The following is an 18,812-nucleotide window of genomic DNA, read 5'->3' on the forward strand; positions in this document are numbered from 1 at the left end:
CACTGAAACCACAGCTCCCTTTCCACATCCAGGCCCCACAGAACTTTCCATGGTTTACCCCAGACGCTTCACATGCCCTGGTTCAATCCATTGACAGCACGTCGACCCCGGTATACCACATCGTTCCAATTCACTCTATTCCTTGCACGCCTTTCACCCTCCTGCATGTTCAGGCCCCGAACACTCAAAATCTTTTTCACTCCATCTTTCCACCTCCAATTTGGTCTCCCACTTCTCCTCGTTCCCTCCACCTCTGACACATATACCCTCTTGATCAATCTTTCCTCACTCATTCTCTCCATGTGACCAAACCATTTCAAAACACCCTCTTCTGCTCTCTCAACCACTCTTTTTATTACCACACATCTCTCTTACCCTATTATTACTTACTTGATCAAACCACCTCACACCACATATTGTCCTCAAACATCTCATTTCCAGCACATCCACCCTCCTCCACACAACTCTATGTATAACATTGTTGGAACCACTATTCCTTCAAACATACCCATTTTTGCTTTCCGAGATAATGTTCTCAACTTCCACACATTCTTCAACGCTCCTAGAACTTTCGCCCCCTCCCCCACCCTATGATTCACTTCCGCTTCCTTGGTTCCATCCGTTGCCAAATCCACTCCCAAATATCTAAAACACGTCACTTCCTCCAGTTTTTCTCCATTCAAACTTACCTCCCAATTGACTTGTCCCTCAACCCTACTGTACCTAATAACCTTGCTCTTATTCACATTTGCTCTCAGCTTTCTTCTTTCACACACTTTACCAAACTCAGTCACCAGCTTCCGCAGTTTCTCACACAAATCAGCCACCAGCACTGTATCATCAGCGAACAACAACTGACTCACTTCCCAAGCTCTCTCATCGACAACAGACTGCATACTTGCCCCTCTTTCCAAAACTCTTGCATTCACCTCCCTAACAACCCCATCCATACACAAATTAAACAACCATGGAGACATCACACACCCCTGCCGCAAACCTACATTCACTGAGAACCAATCACTTTCCTCTTTTCGTACACGTACACATGCCTTACATCCTCGATAAAAACTTTTCACTGCTTCTAACAACTTGCCTCCCACACCATATATTCCTAATACCTTCCACAGAGCATCTCTATCAAATCTATCATATGCCTTCTCCAGATCCATAAATGCTACATACAAATCTATTTGCTTTTCTAAGTATTTCTCACATACATTTTTCAAAGCAAACACCTGATCCACACATCCTCTACCACTTCTGAAACCACACTGCTCTTCCCCAATCACATAAAATAATTTGTTATATATCTCAAGCAATGCACTCAAGTCTTTCAAAGAAATATGAAGATTTCAGTTAATGAATGTTTCACCATCTTAAATTTTAAAGCTTCAGAAATCACAGTATACTTGAAAAAATGCTAGAAAACTGTGGCTCTAATAGCAGTTATCCAACTGTTAGTTGATACTTTACCATAAATTTTGAATAAGAATGAAATACACTAAAATTCAAACTAATGCTTTTTATGTGTAAAGTACCATTACAAAATTTTAGTGGAATACATGACAAATACTCTACATACATATATATATATGAGTAACATACCACTTATCATGTGTATGTTTAATAGAGATAACCTAGAGATAAACTGGGTGTAACTGGCACACATATATTCTCAAGAATATTTACATTACTATCTCAACACTAGTGTACGAAATATCACCTTAAAAGTAAAACTGGTATTAATTTAAAGCATGACTACAACAGTTTTTGTTATGTATATTACACATATACAAGGCAAAATAATGAACAGCTCAATACTTTTAGATTATTTCAAGGACAAATTTTTGTTACAAAAGGACCTTTGAACTTTATCAATACCCATGCAAAATTTGGTCACTCGGAGTATTTTTTCAGTTATATAAAAAATATTGAAGGCATCAAAGCATATGTGCCATGACTCCCAATTGAAGCATCACAATACTGATGACTTGACTAGCAATTTGATAAATGTGTGATAATCACAGTACCTCACATGCTTGTCTTAAACTCTCTTTGCACATATAGTGTGTTTATACAAACTCCTACAAAATACTGACAAAGAGTATTTTAAATAAAGACTTTTCCTCACTTTGTCCTGACATGACGTTGCTAATGTGGGAAACTGTGTACAAGCATGAATGCTAATAATGTAATGTAAGGACCCATTCTATGCAGTTCTTAGAATTGTAACCTTTAACCACAGGATCTCTTTAAATGCAAAAACATTATCATTTGTAAACTTTTTGAAAGCTCAGAAATATTTCAAGTGGTTATAAATCTGATTATGCAAGGCCATTCTAATCAGTCATATATTTACAAATCATGTATACTCTTTACTGTATTTGTCAAGTTGTGTATAATGTCGATTTATTCCCTGTACCTTGGAAAAGTACAAATGTGAATGAAACAAAGCTGTGAAAGCAAAACACACATAAGTCCAGTTTAAATCTTGTTTAAGCAAGGCATTGAAAAAGATATGGAAATCTGGATGTTTATGGAGCACAAGCCACACCATAAGGTATAATCTAAATTTTAGAAAGGTGAGAGCAACTAGCTGGTTGATGGATAGATCAGTTTCTCAGAGTGCAAGACCCCACTTGGTAAGGTTATGAAATACATGTAATAAGTTACCTAGACATTCTTTATAACAGTAAACCATGGTCAGTTCTGTCAATTATGGTGCACTTTTTACCACATTGTTATTCTTACATGATAAACTTACACCAAATATTGTCCTCAGGCATTTAATTTTCAACACCCTCATTCATTTCTTTTTATTTTTTTTTCATTTAGAGCCCCAAGACTCATCCATACAATGCTGCTGGGACTAACATACCTTCAAACATACCCAACTTTGCCATAACAGACAATGAACTCTCAAAGTCCTCAATGTACTCAGGACCTTAGCTTTCTTCCCCACCCTGATTCACTTCAGCCCCTGTATTTCTATTTGCTGCCATGTTTACTCCCCAATACCTAAAGCACTTTTTTTCCTTCAGGTCCTCTCCATTTGCATAGATTCTCAAATGTACTGTCTCATTTCCCTGCTGCACCTCATTACCTCACTTTTGTTTACATTCACTTTCAGCTTTCTACTCTCACATACTCTCCTAAACTCAGTCTCAAACTTCTGCAGTTTCTCACTCAAATCAGCCACCAGTGCTGTATTGTCGGCAAACAACAACTGACTCACTTCCCAGGCTCTTTCATCTTCAACAGACTGCATACTTGCCCCTTTCCAACAGTATATATAAATGTAGTATGATACAGGCAGTATGATACAGTGGTTAAATTGATGAAAACTACTATTGATGTTTGTGTAAATAAATTATACATTTCCCTTTTCCATAGCCAGAGGTTGAACCATTATGTGACATTCATTTTTCATTTCATTTCAAGCTAGAAGTTCCAGTTTTCTAAATTATTTCTTACATTTTTCATATGTATATATATATATATATATATATATATATATATATATATATTTTTTTTTTTTTTTTATACTTTGTCGCTGTCTCCCGCGTTTGCGAGGTAGCGCAAGGAAACAGACGAAAGAAATGGCCCAACCCCCCCCCATACACATGTACATACACACGTCCACACACGCAAATATACATACCTACACAGCTTTCCATGGTTTACCCCAGACGCTTCACATGCCCCGACTCAATCCACTGACAGCATGTCAACCCCTGTATACCACATCGCTCCAATTCACTCTATTCCTTGCCCTCCTTTCACCCTCCTGCATGTTCAGGCCCCGATCACACAAAATCTTTTTCACTCCATCTTTCCACCTCCAATTTGGTCTCCCTCTTCTCCTCGTTCCCTCCACCTCCGACACATATATCCTCTTGGTCAATCTTTCCTCACTCATTCTCTCCATGTGCCCAAACCATTTCAAAACACCCTCTTCTGCTCTCTCAACCACGCTCTTTTTATTTCCACACATCTCTCTTACCCTTACGTTACTTACTCGATCAAACCACCTCACACCACACATTGTCCTCAAACATCTCATTTCCAGCACGTCCATCCTCCTGCGCACAACTCTATCCATAGCCCACGCCTCGCAACCATACAACATTGTTGGAACCACTATTCCTTCAAACATACCCATTTTTGCTTTCCGAGATAATGTTCTCGACTTCCACACATTTTTCAAGGCTCCCAAAATTTTCGCCCCCTCCCCCACCCTATGATCCACTTCCGCTTCCATGATTCCATCCGCTGCCAGATCCATATATGTGTGTATATATATATATATATATATATATATATATATATATATATATATATATATATATATATATATTATCCCTGGGGATAGGGGTGAAAGAATACTTCCCACACATTCCTCACGTGTCGTAGAAGGCGACTAGAGGGGACGGGAGCGGGGGGGCCAGGAATCCTCCCCTCCTTGTATTTTAACTTTCTAAAAATGGAAAACAGAAGGAGTCACACGGGGAGTGCTCATCCTCCTCGTAGACTCAGATTGGGGTGTCTAAATGTGTGTGGATGTAACCAAGATGTGAAAAAAGGAGAGATAGGTAGTATGTTTGAGGAAAGGAACCTGGATGTTTTGGCTCTGAGTGAAACGAAGCTCAAGGGTAAAGGGGAAGAGTGGTTTGGGAAAGTCTTGGGAGTAAAGTCGGGTTTGTGAGAGGACAAGAGCAAGGGAAGGAGTAGCAGTACTCCTGAAACAGAAGTTGTGGGAGTATGTGATAGAATGTAAGAAAGTAAATTCTCGATCAATATGGGTAAAACTGAAAGTTGATGGAGAGAGATGGGTGATTATTGGTGCATATGCACCTGGGCATGAGAAGAAAGATCATGAGAGGCAAGTGTTTTGGGAGCAGCTGAATAAGTGTGTTAGTGGTTTTGATGCACAAGACCGGGTTATAGTGATGGGTGATTTGAATGCAAAGGTGAGTAATGTGGCAGTTGAGGGAATAATTGGTATACATGGGGTGTTCAGTGTTGTAAATGGAAATGGTGAAGAGCTTGTAGATTTATGTGCTGAAAAAGGACTGGTGATTGGGAGTACCTGGTTTAAAAAGCAAGATATACATAAGTATACGTATGTAAGTAGGAGAGATGGCCAAAGAGAGTTATTGGATGACGTGTTAATTGACAGGCGCGCGAAAGAGAGACTTTTGGATGTTAAATGTGCTGAGAGGTGTAACTGGAGGGATGTCTGATCATTATCTTGTGGAGGCTAAGGTGATGATTTGTATGGGTTTTCAGAAAAGAAGAGTGAATGTTGGGGTGAAGAGGGTGGTGAGAGTAAGTGAGCTTGGGAAGGAGACTTGTGTGAGGAAGTACCAGGAGAGACTGAGTACAGAATGGAAAAAGGTGAGAACAATGGAAGTAAGGGGAGTGGGGGAGGAATGGGATGTATTTAGGGAATCAGTGATGGAGTGCGCAAAAGATGCTTGTGGCATGAGAAGCGTGGGAGGTGGGTTGATTAGAAAGGGTAGTGAGTGGTGGGATGAAGAAGTAAGATTATTAGTGAAAGAGGAGAGAGGCATTTGGATGATTTTTGCAGGGAAAAAATGCAATTGAGTGGGAGATGTATAAAAGAAAGAGGCAGGAGGTCAAGAGAAAGGTGCAAGAGGTGAAAAAGAGGGCAAATGAGAGTTGGGGTGAGAGAGTATCATTAAATTTTAGGGAGAATAAAAAGATGTTCTGGAAGGAGGTAAATAAAGTGCGTAAGACAAGGGAGCAAATGGGAACTTCAGTGAAGGGCACTAATGGGGAGGTGATAACAAGTAGTGGTGATGTGAGAAGGAGATGGAGTGAGTATTTTGAAGGTTTGCTGAACGTGTTTGATGATAGAGTGGCAGATATAGGGTTTTTTGGTCGAGGTGGTGTGCAAAGTGAGAGGGTTAGGGAAAATGATTTGGAAAACAGAGAAGAGGTAGTAAAAGCTTTGCGGAAGATGAACGCCGGCAAGGCAGCAGGTTTGGATGGTATTGCAGTGGAATCTATTAAAAAAGGGGGTGACTGTATTGTTGACTGGTTGGTAAGGTTATTTAATGTATGTATGATTCATGGTGAGGTGCCTGAGGATTGGCAGAATGCGTGCAGAGTGCCATTGTACAAAGGCAAAGGGGATAAGAGTGAGTGCTCAAATTACAGAGGTATAAGTTTGTTGAGTATTCCTGGTAAATTATATGGGAGGGTATTGATTGAGAGGGTGAAGGCATGTACAGATCATCAGACTGGGGAAGAGCAGTGTCGTTTCAGAAGTGGTAGAGGATGTGTGGATCAGGTGTTTGCTTTGAAGAATGTATGTGAGAAATACTTAGAAAAGCAAATGGATTTGTATGTAGCATTTATGGATCTGGAGAAGGCATATGATAGAGTTGATAGAGATGCTCTGTGGAAGGTATTAAGAATATATGGTGTGGGAGGCAAGTTGCTAGAAGCAGTGAAAAGTTTTTATCGAGGATGTAAGGCATGTGTACGTGTAGGAAGAGAGGAAAGTGATTGGTTCTCAGTGAATGTAGGTTTGTGGCAGGGGTGTGTGATGTCTCCATGGTTGTTTAATTTGTTTATGGATGGGGTTGTTAGGGAGGTGAATGCAAGAGTTTTGGAAAGAGGGGCAAGTATGAAGTTTGTTGTGGATGAGAGAGCTTGGGAAGTGAGTCAGTTGTTGCTCGCTGATGATACAGCGCTGGTGGCTGATTCATGTGAGAAACTGCAGAAGCTGGTGACTGAGTTTGGTAAAGTGTGTGAAAGAAGATAGTTAAGAGTAAATGTGAATAAGAGCAAGGTTATTACATACAGTAGGGTTGAGGGTCCAATCAATTGGGAGGTAAGTTTGAATGGAGAAAAACTGGAGGAAGTACAGTGTTTTAGATATCTGGGAGTGGATCTGGCAGCAGATGGAACCATGGAAGCGGAAGTGAATCATAGGGTGGGGGAGGGGGCGAAAATCCTGGGAGCCTTGAAGAATGTGTGGAAGTCGAGAACATTATCTCGGAAAGCAAAAATGGGTATGCTTGAAGGAATAGTGGTTCCAACAATGTTGTATGGTTGCGAGGCGTGGGCTATGGATAGAGTTGTGTGCAGGAGGGTGGATGTGCTGGAAATGAGATGTTTGAGGACAATGTGTGGTGTGAGGTGGTTTGATCGAGTAAGTAATGTAAGGGTAAGAGAGATGTGTGGAAATAAAAAGAGCGTGGTTGAGAGAGCAGAAGAGGGTGTTTTGAAATGGTTTGGGCACATGGAGAGAATGAATGAGGAAAGATTGACCAAGAGGATATATGTGTCGGAGGTGGAGGGAACGAGGAGAAGTGGGAGACCAAATTGGAGGTGGAAAGATGGAGTGAAAAAGATTTTGAGTGATCGGGGCCTGAACATGCAGGAGGGTGAAAGGCGGGCAAGGAATAGAGTGAATTGGATTGATGTGGTACACCGGGGTTGACATGCTGTCAGTGGATTGAATCAGGGCATGTGAAGCGTCTGGGGTAAACCATGGAAAGTTGTGTGGGGCCTGAATGTGGAAAGGGAGCTGTGGTTTCGGGCATTATTGCATGACAGCTAGAGACTGAGTGTGAACGAATGGGGCCTTTGTTGTCTTTTCCTAGCGCTACCTCGCACACATGAGGGGGGGAGGGGGATGGTATTCCATGTGTGGCGATGGGAATGAATAAAGGCAGACAGTGTGAATTGTGTGCATGGGTATATATGTATGTGTCTGTGTGTGTATATATATGTGTATCCCTGGGGATAGGGGAGAAAGAATACTTCCCACGTATTCCCTGCGTGTCGTAGAAGGCGACTAAAAGGGAAGGGAGCGGGGGGCTGGAAATCCTCCCCTCTCGTTTTTTTTTAATTTTCCAAAAGAAGGAACAGAGAAGGGGGCCAGGTGAGGATATTCCCTCAAAGGCCCAGTCCTCTGTTCTTAACGCTACCTCGCTATCGTGGGAAATGGCGAATAGTATGAAAAAAAAAAAAAAAAAAACATTGAGATGTATAGGTATGTATATTTGCGTGTGTGGACGTGTATGTATATGCATGTGTACGGGGGTGGGTTGGGCCATTTCTTTTGTCTGTTTCCTTGCGCTACCTCGCAAACGCAGGAGACAGCGACAGAGCAAAATAATAATAATAAAAAATGTAATAGTAAATAATGTTTGAGAGATGGGGCCCCAAGACTGCAAAATTTCTTCCATGCACTGTTCAAACTGATGAACATATAATTACAAATTCTAACCAGTCTTTTTATGGCATACAACTCCACAAGCTGCACACCATTTTCATTCACCTATCACTACTACTTGATCCCTTACTTAAAAATTGCTCACATACTCACTTGGCTCCTTCAGAAATACTTGTTTCTCTTCCTCACTCCCCTCTCTACCCATTGCATAGCCACTATCAATCAGCTACCTCTCATAATTCACTATTATTTCCACCCGTATCAATCTGAGACTAACTTCCTTGCACCCTTTCACACATTCCCACAACACCTACAGCAGAAGTACCACCCAGTATTTAACTCTTTGTCTCTACACTAGCCTCAGATTTTATCTCCAGTACATTCCCAAATTATTCTCTCCCTTCACTTGAACTTTATTTCACTAATAGATAGAACATCCAGGTGCCTCTTCCCATGTATGCTAACTATTTTTCCCTTTTTTTTGTAATGGTTGCTACTACATCTTCATTTCTTCTTAAACTTTACATACTAATCCAATAACCTTGCACAGACATGATCTTAATAAGTTAAAGTATTAAGTTGTTAATTATTAACCACATCATATGTGTCCATATTAAATGTGGCCATTTTCTTACATTTTAGTAAAATCTGATATTACTTACTTGATTCTCGCTGAACGGCCTTTCATTTCCTTTAAAAACATTCCCACAAAGTCATATTCTACTTACTATTTCATGCTCTGCTGTTACTGTCCATATATCTACATATCAAACTTATTTTCCTTTCAATTTTCAATACACAACAGCTTCATGGTACATCACTGTTCACTATATAAACCTGCTTTTTCTTTAACTTACCCTACATATAAGTTTCAGGATTATTCTCAGTTTATCAATTTAAGTCCATCTGTTTCTCCTATCTGAAGTACATATCACAGGATTTTTCTATTTCTAACAGTTTACAATGTCATCATCAATAGTAACAGTAAATTTTCTGATTGCCCAAAATTCAGTCTTTATCCTAATCATGTAACCATTATTCTACACAAAGTAAAAACAGGATAACACAGATCACACAAACAAAAGAATCTTCTAAAACTGAAATACAAAACCATACATAATCAATATTACTTTCCTCAAGAAGGAACTGAGGAAGGAGCCAAGAGAGGATCCCCCCCCCCTGTATCTCATTAATCTGTTCTGCATGCTAACTTGCTCATTTGTAAAACACCGAACATGTAAGAAAAATTAACTTATGAAAAACATAATGATGAAAAATATTTCTATGATGTGTGTTAAGCATACATACACTGTATGATAAAAAAGTGGATCGTTCCAATAATAATGAGACTATGTATACATTACAAATAGTTGGCATTGTACTTGACTTTACTAGTACATAATACAAAACTCACTTTGTATCTACTAGATGACGAGTCAAGTGCAAAACTGGTCTCTAAATTTTCCTTAAAAGATTTGTTTTTGTGGGAGGTTCAACTGGATAGTTTCAGTCATCTCTGAACCTGCCATCATAGGGGAAATTAAGATGTTGCCTATTTACTCTTTCTGACATTAATTCAACATGATACTCATTGTACACCACAGCATCTCAAACTCCATATTATTCTTCAAATGCTGTATTTTCATTTCTTTGTCTTTATTGTTTCCTCTTACTTCTAATAGCCTGTCCCTTGTGCTTCATTATTTCTGCTTCCTTTCAAGTATATATATACTCAAATACTTCTTACTCTTTTCTCACAATGCATTTTCTACATGCAAGAGGTATCTACTTTGCTTATATGAAAACCAATCAACAAGCAAAATCTACAGCAAACTTTTACCACTGTCTCTTACATTAGAAGCTGCTGGAATAATCAGCAACTAAAACACTTGGAAGATGTTAACCCTGCAATGACTGCAGGAAAAGATGCAAACGACTTAAAAGAAAGTAGAGTTGTTTTTCAACAGAAGTTGTTTTTCTTCAACACAATAAGGAAAAATCTTATCAAAAACTTGTGATATATACAGAGCATGCTTCTTTAGTATTCACTCCAGATTTACAAAACATCTTATGCATTACAATGGTATAAATACATTAATAAAGAATATTTTGCCAGGTGACAACAGCAAGGCACCAATGAAGTTTTATTAAAGAGTCACACCTTCCATTTCTATGAAAATGTAAATCAATCACACTGCTTTGGTACTCTAAATTTTAGTCATTATTACGTATGGACACTTTTAGGACAAAAATTCCTGATACTACAAAAACAAGTATGAAGTTCAGGCGTTCGTCATATGAACAGCCAAAAGGAGTGGCATATTCAAAGCATTCATTTTTTCAATTTAAGCAAAGCCATGTAGCAATGAAAAATTACACATTATCCCAATCATTTTTCAGTTATCAATGGTTTTACCTAATCCCAAAATATTCATCTATTTTAAATACACTGGTAAATATTACAACAAACCTCTTCTATGAAATTTTAATAAAAATTTTCTGACATGTACATTCATTCCTTACGTAGGAGGTATAAGGAAGACCAATACATATGACCATGCAAATGATCATATTTCTTACTTCAGGTAATGTAACTGAAATCAAAACATGAATATGTGTTCAGTCAATTTGTGGAAATCAATGAAATACTCATCAGATTTCCTTTACATGAGTGAAAACACTCATTCAATAGGAGGCATATCTCAAAATAAATCATTTATTCTAAATATATCCCAAAAACCTTCTTGTTGTTTAAGCTCATTGGTTCACATGTAATTTTTAAATAATTGGGATGCTAAACATCTTTGCCGAAAGTTGATAACTAACAAACCAAATGACAAAAATAATTATCATTGAATTTCCCACATTCATTAAGCAGTCCCCTGAGTTGAGCACTTGCCTTCTGTTCACACTAATAAAAACTGTTATTACGATCTGAAATAATGAACTCAAAACCACCCTAAAATTATCACTATAACAGAAATATGTGGTAATGCAAATACACATATTAACTGTAAGTGCTAACCATGTTGGTAATGTTTATTTTTAAATCCTTACTGCAAAAAGGTTTAATAACTAATCTAATAAAGAGGTTTATCTAAATGAGTATGAGGTGTCAGATTATAACTAGCTGTCTATATGCTTAAAAAAAACCATCCCTATCATATTTTGGAAGGGGTATATCTTCTTTTTTTGCCATTGGAAACACTGAAGCAAAACTACTAAATTGTTAGAATGTTATAATTTACTTGAATTCCCATTACTCCTCCCAATGACTTACATCCACATAGCAAAATAACATTCCTATTGCAGGCTTTGTTGCAACCATACAATTTAATAGATCTTTAATTCTATCTTAATTTTCTGTCTTTCCTTGTCTATCAGCTTTTCTAACCTCTTATCTTGGCTGGATCCTATCACTTGTCAGAGCTATTTTTACTCCCCACACATCTAAACAGCTTCATTATAAACATGTCAAGCAGAAGGCAATTGCTGTATATAAATGGTATCTTAACTAACATGCTGAGTAACATATCTGGTGAGTGTTGTTAATGGATCTCTGACATAGAATGGACTAATAAATTCACTGATAGAAGTGTTAAGATTCAGGAGAGAAAATCCTCCTATGACTTATTTTTAAAAAAAAAGTGTTGGATGTAAATGCTCATTTCTTCCTTCAGTCTTTAATAATAAGCAAAAGCTAACCCAAACTTTATAGAACTGCTCATTAAAGCAGCTACTGATTTTGGCAAATGTAAGAATTCCATACAAACACCCCACCTTAGAGAGATGCTATGTACAAAGTGGTTAAAAAGAATGTACAATGACAAATCTATCAATTCACAATAAAAATATTTCTATCTACAAATACTGTACTGTCAAACACATATCTTAGAGTAATTGTTTTAACACTTTCTGAGACAGGAATCTCCAAACACATGGTGCAATCACAAACCCCTGAATGGCAACCTGAGACTCACCTTGCACCTGAGATCTGAAAACACTAAACCTGGTCCCAAACAACAAAAGCACCATCTAATGACATGCAGAAGGCTCCAGTAATGAGGCTATGAATAGTGTTATAAACTTTTTTAAACAAAATTTGTATTTCAGTACAACTCCCTGCAGACAAAACCTATCACAAAAGCAGGCCCTTTATTGGGTAACTGCACAAAGAGATCGACCAATAAAGTCTGAACAAATCATCAAATGACATTTTCCATATTCAGTATCAATGTTTTTTTCCAGGAGCTACTTGAGGGGATCTATCTTATCATATGAAAGCTAATTTGCTTTATTCATTTTTCTATAAAGGATTTTTGGTAAAATCCACTTCATTACTGACAGCAACAAAAGTTAAATAAAGAAGGAAATATACATTCCAGTACCATAAAATTCATGAAACCTAAATTTTACTATATATTTCTTAACTACAAATCAACCATGACAAGAAGTAATTAGTTTTACATCAAAACTCTGAACCCATCTGAGGCATTTATACAATACCATATTTTCATTAATATAAGAAAATACATAGTCCCTGTATGTAGGTTATAATTCCATGACTACATGCATTCTACCTGACAAAATTACACATCAAAGAAATTGCAAAGGTGCACTTTCAATACAGCACTATATATTACACAAATCAATCTGAATTTAAGTAGAAAATTGAAGTAAAAGATAAAAGGATGCAAAATACAAAATCATGTTTATTCATTTTATCTATAGAATAAATAAATTTTCTTTTTTATATATATTCGCCATTTCCCACATTAGCGAGGTAGTGCCAAGAACATAGGACTGACTCTAAAGAGAGAAAATCCTCACTTTGCCCCCTTCTCTGTTCCTTCTTTTGGAAAAGTAAAAACAGGAGGGGAGGATTTCCAGGCCACCACTCCCTCCCCTTTTAGTTGCCTTTTTCAACACACATGGGAAGTATTCTTTCTCCCCTATCACCAGGGATATAAAAATTGGAGGAAGTGTGTTATAGATATCTGAGAGTGGACATATACACATGTACATAATCCACTCCTGGCGCTACCCCACCCCACAGGAAAAAGCATTGCTACCCCTTGCTTCAGCAAGGTAGCACCAGGAAAACAGACAAAAAAGGCTACATTTGCTCACACTCAGTCTCTTGCTGTCATGTGTAATGTACTGAAACCATATCCCCTTTGTCAATCTTTCCTCACTCATTTTCTCCGTATTTCCAAACCATTTCAACACACCCTCTTCTGCTCTCTCAAACACACTCTTTTTATTACCACACATATCTCTTACCCATTCATTACTTAATCAAATCACCTCACATCACATATTGTCTTCAAACATATCATTTCCAACACATCTACCCTACTCCACACAACCCTATCTATAGCCCATGCCTTGCAACCATATAACATTGTTGGAACTACCATTCCTTCAAACACCCATTTTTGCTCTCCGAGATAACATCCTCTCATTCCACACATTCTTCATCACTTCCAGAACCTTCTCCCCCTCCCCCACCTTGTGACTTACTTTCACTTCCATGGTTCCATCCACTGCTAAGTCCACTCCCAGGTATCTAAAACACTTCACTTCCTCCAATTTTTCTCCTTTCAAACTTACATCCTAATTAACTTATCCCTCATCCCTAATGAACTTAATAACCTTGCTATTATTCAAATTCACCCTCAACTTTCTCCTTTCCCACACTTATCCAAACTCGGTCACCAACCTCTGCAGATTCTCACCTGAATCAGCAACCAGAGCTGTATCATTAATGAACAACTGACTCACTTCTCATCCCCAACAGACAGAATACTCACCCCTTTCTCCAAAACTCTTGGATTTACCTCCCTAACCATCCAATCCATAAACAAGTTAAACAACCATGGGGACATCACATACCCCTGCCACAAACTGACATTTACAGGGAACCAATCACTCCTTTCTTCCTACTCGTACACATGCCTTACATCCTTGGCAAAAAATTTTCACTGCTTCTAGCAACTTACCTCCCACACCATATACTCTTAAAACCTTCCACAAAGCATCTCTATCAACCCTATCATATGCCTTCTGATCCATAAATGCTACATACAAATCCATCTGTTTTTCTAAGTATTTCTCACAACCATTCTTCAAAGCAAACACATGATCCTCACATCCTCTACCACTTCTGAAACCACACTGCTCTTCCCCAATCTGATGCTCTGTGCATGCCTTTACCCTCTCAATCAATACTATTATTTTTTATTTTTATTTTGCTTTGTCGCTGTCTCCCACGTTAGCAAGGTAGCGCAAGGAAACAGACGAAAGAATGGCCCAACCCACCAACATACACATGTATATACATACACGTCCACACACGCAAATATACATACCTATGCATCTCAATGTAAACATATACATACACGCACAGACATATACATATATACACATATACATAATTCATACTGTCTGCCTTTATTTATTCCCATCGCCACCTCGCCACACATGGAATAACAACCCCCTCCCCCCTCATGTGTGCGAGGTAGCGCTAGGAAAAGACAACAAAGGCCCCATTCGTTCACACTCAGTCTCTAGCTGTCATGTAATAATGCACCGAAACCACAGCTCCCTTTCCACATCCAGGCCCCACAGAACTTTCCATGGTTTACCCCAAACGCTTCACATGCCCTGGTTCAATCCACTGACAGCACGTCAACCCCGGTATACCACATCATTCCAATTCACTCTATTCCTTGCACGCCTTTCACCCTCCTGCATGTTTAGCCCCGATCACTCAAAATCTTTTTCACTCCATCTTTCCACCTCCAATTTGGTCTCCCACTTCTCCTCCTTCCCTCCACCTCCTACACATATATCCTCTTGGTCAATCTTTCCTCACTCATTCTCTCCATGTGACCAAACCATTTCAAAACACCCTCTTCTGCTCTCTCAACCACACTCTTTTTATTACCACACATCTCTCTTACCCTTACATTACTTACTCGATCAAACCACCTCACACCACATACTGTCCTCAAACATCTCATTTCCAGCACATCCGCCCTCCTGCGCACAACTCCATCCATAGCCCACGCCTCGCAACCACACAACACTGTTGGAACCATCATTCCCCCAAACACACCCATTTCTGTCCTCCGAGATAATGTTCTCGACTTCCAAACGTTCTTCAAGGCTCCCAGAATTTTCGCCTCCTCCCCCACCCTATGATTCACTTCCGCTTCCATGGTTCCATCCGCTGCCAGATCCACTCCCAGATATCTAAAACACTTTACTTCCTCAAGTTTTTCTCCATTCAAACTTACCTCCCAATTGACTTGACCCTCAACCCTACTGTACCTAATAACCTTGCTCTTATTCACATTTACTCCCAACTTTCTTCTTTCACTCACTTTACCAAACTCAGTCACCAGCTTCTGCAGTTTCTCACATGAATCAGCCACCAGCGCTGTATCATCAGCGAACAACAACAGACTCACTTCCCAAGCTCTCTCATCCACAACAGACTGCATACTTGCCCCTCTTGGTCAATCTTTCCTCACTCATTCTCTCCATGTGACCAAACCATTTCAAATCACCCTCTTCTGCTCTCTCAACCACACTTTTTATTTCCACACATCTCTCTTACCTTAAAATTACATACTTGATCAAACCACCTCACTCAACATATTGTCCTCAGACATCTCATTTCCAGCACATCCACTGTCCTCCACACAACTCTATCTATTGCCCACACCTCGCAACCATATAACATTGTTGGAACCACTATTCCTTCAAACATACCCATTTTTGCTTTCCGAGATAATGTTCTCGACTTCCACACATTCTTCAACGCTCCCAGAACTTTCGCCTCCTCCCCTACGTACTCCCTGTGTGTCGTAAAAGGCAACTAAAAGGGGAGGGAGCAGGGGGTTGGAAATCCTCCCCTCCCCCTTTTTTTTTTTCACTTTTCCAAAAGGAACAGAGAAGGGGGCCAAGTGAGGATATTCCCTCTAAGGCTCAGTCCTCTGTTCTTAATGCTACCTCATTAATGCGGGAAATGGCAAATATGTATGAAATAAAAAACCTTAAGATGTATGGGTGTGTATATGTGCATGTGTGGGCGTTTATGTATATACATGTGTATGTGGGTGGGACGGGCCATTTTCTCGTCTGTTTCCTTGCGCTACCTCGCTAATGCAGGAGACAGCGATAAATCATAATAGAAAAAAAATATGTATATTAATGTACTGGTGACACACTTAAGTAAATAATGCACAGCTTCTGTACACAAATAATGTATTCAATTTGACAATACAAAATTAATTCCTCCTGTAATATCTTTTTTACATAAACAGCTACAAAATTTAGCTGAACAAAATATCTATTATCCAAACCAGTATATGTATTAAAGCTTCTATTACATAAACATTGTGCTACAAAATTTAATAAATTACAGAGAACATGGATTTGAGTACTACAAAGATTCAAAACTTAGTTCTAAGCTCATAACATTTTCAGGATTGATCACTAAATAAATTCTGTAATGCAGGTGGTTTATTTAGATGAGTAAGAATCTCCCAAAAGATGACCCACATTCTAAGTTCATCAATCAACTTTTAAGTACAAAGTTTAACTGATGCCAAATAAGCTCATGATGTCTAGGCACAACAGCAGGTCCTGCCATCTGGGAGTGAAAAAGATCACTATGCTAGGTCACTATGACCAACATTATGTCACTTGAACTGGTTAAAAAATGTGGCAGAAATATGCTGTGCACACATCATTGAGCTGTCTTTTATGGACATAATTACTCTAAACTAAATTCATTGAAAGAGACAAGAATCTCAAGAAGTCATCTACATAATTTGATAGGTGAAAGTTAGTCATATATTACAGTGATTAAGTATGATCAACAGTAATGCAGTGCTACTTTACTAATGGGACCTATCAAACATACGTGTCCAACAGACATGAACAAGCTAGCCCGTACTCATCAGCAAATCATCAAGAAGGGAAAAATCTAAGACATAAAATACTGATATTACTTATACTTATCGTATATTGCTATTTGGAACCAACCGTCGATGAACCATGAGACTGGTGGAGTCACAAAGAGAAGCACTGGAGTAATGTGATTTTGTCACCAGTTTTTCCATAAAGAATTCATCTTCACTGTCACTGGATACATACTGATGCACATTCTGTGTCTTGTTGTCCCGCAAAGAGTCTAAATAACTGGCTTTGCTATCGACAACACTGAGTGAGATTCCAAGTTGAGCAGCATAGTAGGTTACCATTATGATGGCCTAGAATAGATAATAGGTTTTGAAAATAAAAAAATTTGTCTGTATCAACCTACATATCTAACTTATTTATTCATATCTTTGATGCCTTTTTCAATTTTAACTCTCATAGGGGTGGCCACGGTAACAGTCTCCATAACCAAAGAACTCCAGTGCCACTTCTTAGTATTTAGTGCCTCACCCTTAACAGGCCACTGGCAGAGGGCAAGTCTAGTGCAGTGTTTGCAGAAGTTCCTACCTAATATTCCTAATGTCTACTTCTATCTAATGCTCCTACCTATTACTTCTACCTAATGTTTCAACCTAATGCATCCCTACCCTTTAGGTACCTGCAATACTATGGTATAGGACTGGGGTTCTACAAAATCAATGCCCATAAAAAGGCACATCCCAATATGCATCAAATCCACACCCATGGAAATGCTAAACAAATCTATGATTAAAGAAATAAGAGTAGAATGAGGGAAAGAAGGAGAATGAGAGGAAGGAAGATGGAAAAAGCACAGGGCAAAGTAACAGCAGTGGCAAGCACAAGGATACATAATTCAAAGCAGGTATAACTAATTTCAAGCTGGACAACCTACAATGAAAGAAAACCTAAGGTAGTATCTGTACCTTAAAAACGCAAGTGACAGTACCTCTGACCTGTCAGACTCAGCAATTCGTAAACTATCAGAAAATGAGTCTAATCACTGAAGAAGAGTTACATCCTACATTACCATACTAATGGATCACACCTTATCTTACATGACTCCAGAAGGTTTGCTGGCTTTTAGTCATGATTTAGTTTACACAATGTACTCATCTAGTTACAGCAACAATCACTCCTTGTAACTAAAGATTAATATGTAGTCCTAGAACCCCTTTCATGGGACTCCTGCAGCATCAAGGTTACACTCCACAAAGAAGTAGGATAAGGTGGACTCATTTTAGGGCAAGAAGATCCTTAACAAAGCTGTAATCTCTTCCATTCACTGATGAAAGTAAAGTTTTTTCAAAGGTGACTTCTTGCTCTTTGTGTTACCACTTGCAAGTAGTGTCTGTTAACATACTCATAACTTATAACTGAGCTAAACACAATTCAGCTTGAACTATGCACAAGCAAATATTCAGAGAAGGAAAATATCACTATCTTACATCTGGTTAGACTACACCTTAATGTCAACTAATAAGGAAAGAGAATCGAACTTGAAACTGGATCAGAATCTTGAAACACTTAATTTTGTCAATGTACCCATATCTCTTATCAAATGTCTCTAAACCAGGGTGGTACTGCTCCCCTATGAGTATTTTCAAAATTGTAGGGGGTGGTAAGCACT

The 18,812-nt window shown here is 38.7% G+C and overlaps 1 protein-coding gene across 1 annotated transcript in view; it reads right to left on the bottom strand.

Moving 5' to 3' along the window:
- Positions 1 to 10,234: 10,234 nt before the first annotated feature.
- LOC139763305 (lysoplasmalogenase TMEM86A-like) overlaps positions 10,235 to 18,812 on the bottom strand; it is a 60,938-nt gene continuing 52,360 nt past the window's right edge. The window contains exon 5 of the mRNA XM_071689318.1: positions 10,235 to 17,496. Within this exon, the coding sequence (XP_071545419.1) occupies positions 17,242 to 17,496 (255 nt within the window). The 3' untranslated portion in view covers positions 10,235 to 17,241. The remainder of the gene's footprint in view (positions 17,497 to 18,812) is intronic.

Source organism: Panulirus ornatus, chromosome 46 (genome assembly GCF_036320965.1).
Source record: "Panulirus ornatus isolate Po-2019 chromosome 46, ASM3632096v1, whole genome shotgun sequence".
Lineage (NCBI taxonomy): Eukaryota > Metazoa > Arthropoda > Malacostraca > Decapoda > Palinuridae > Panulirus > Panulirus ornatus.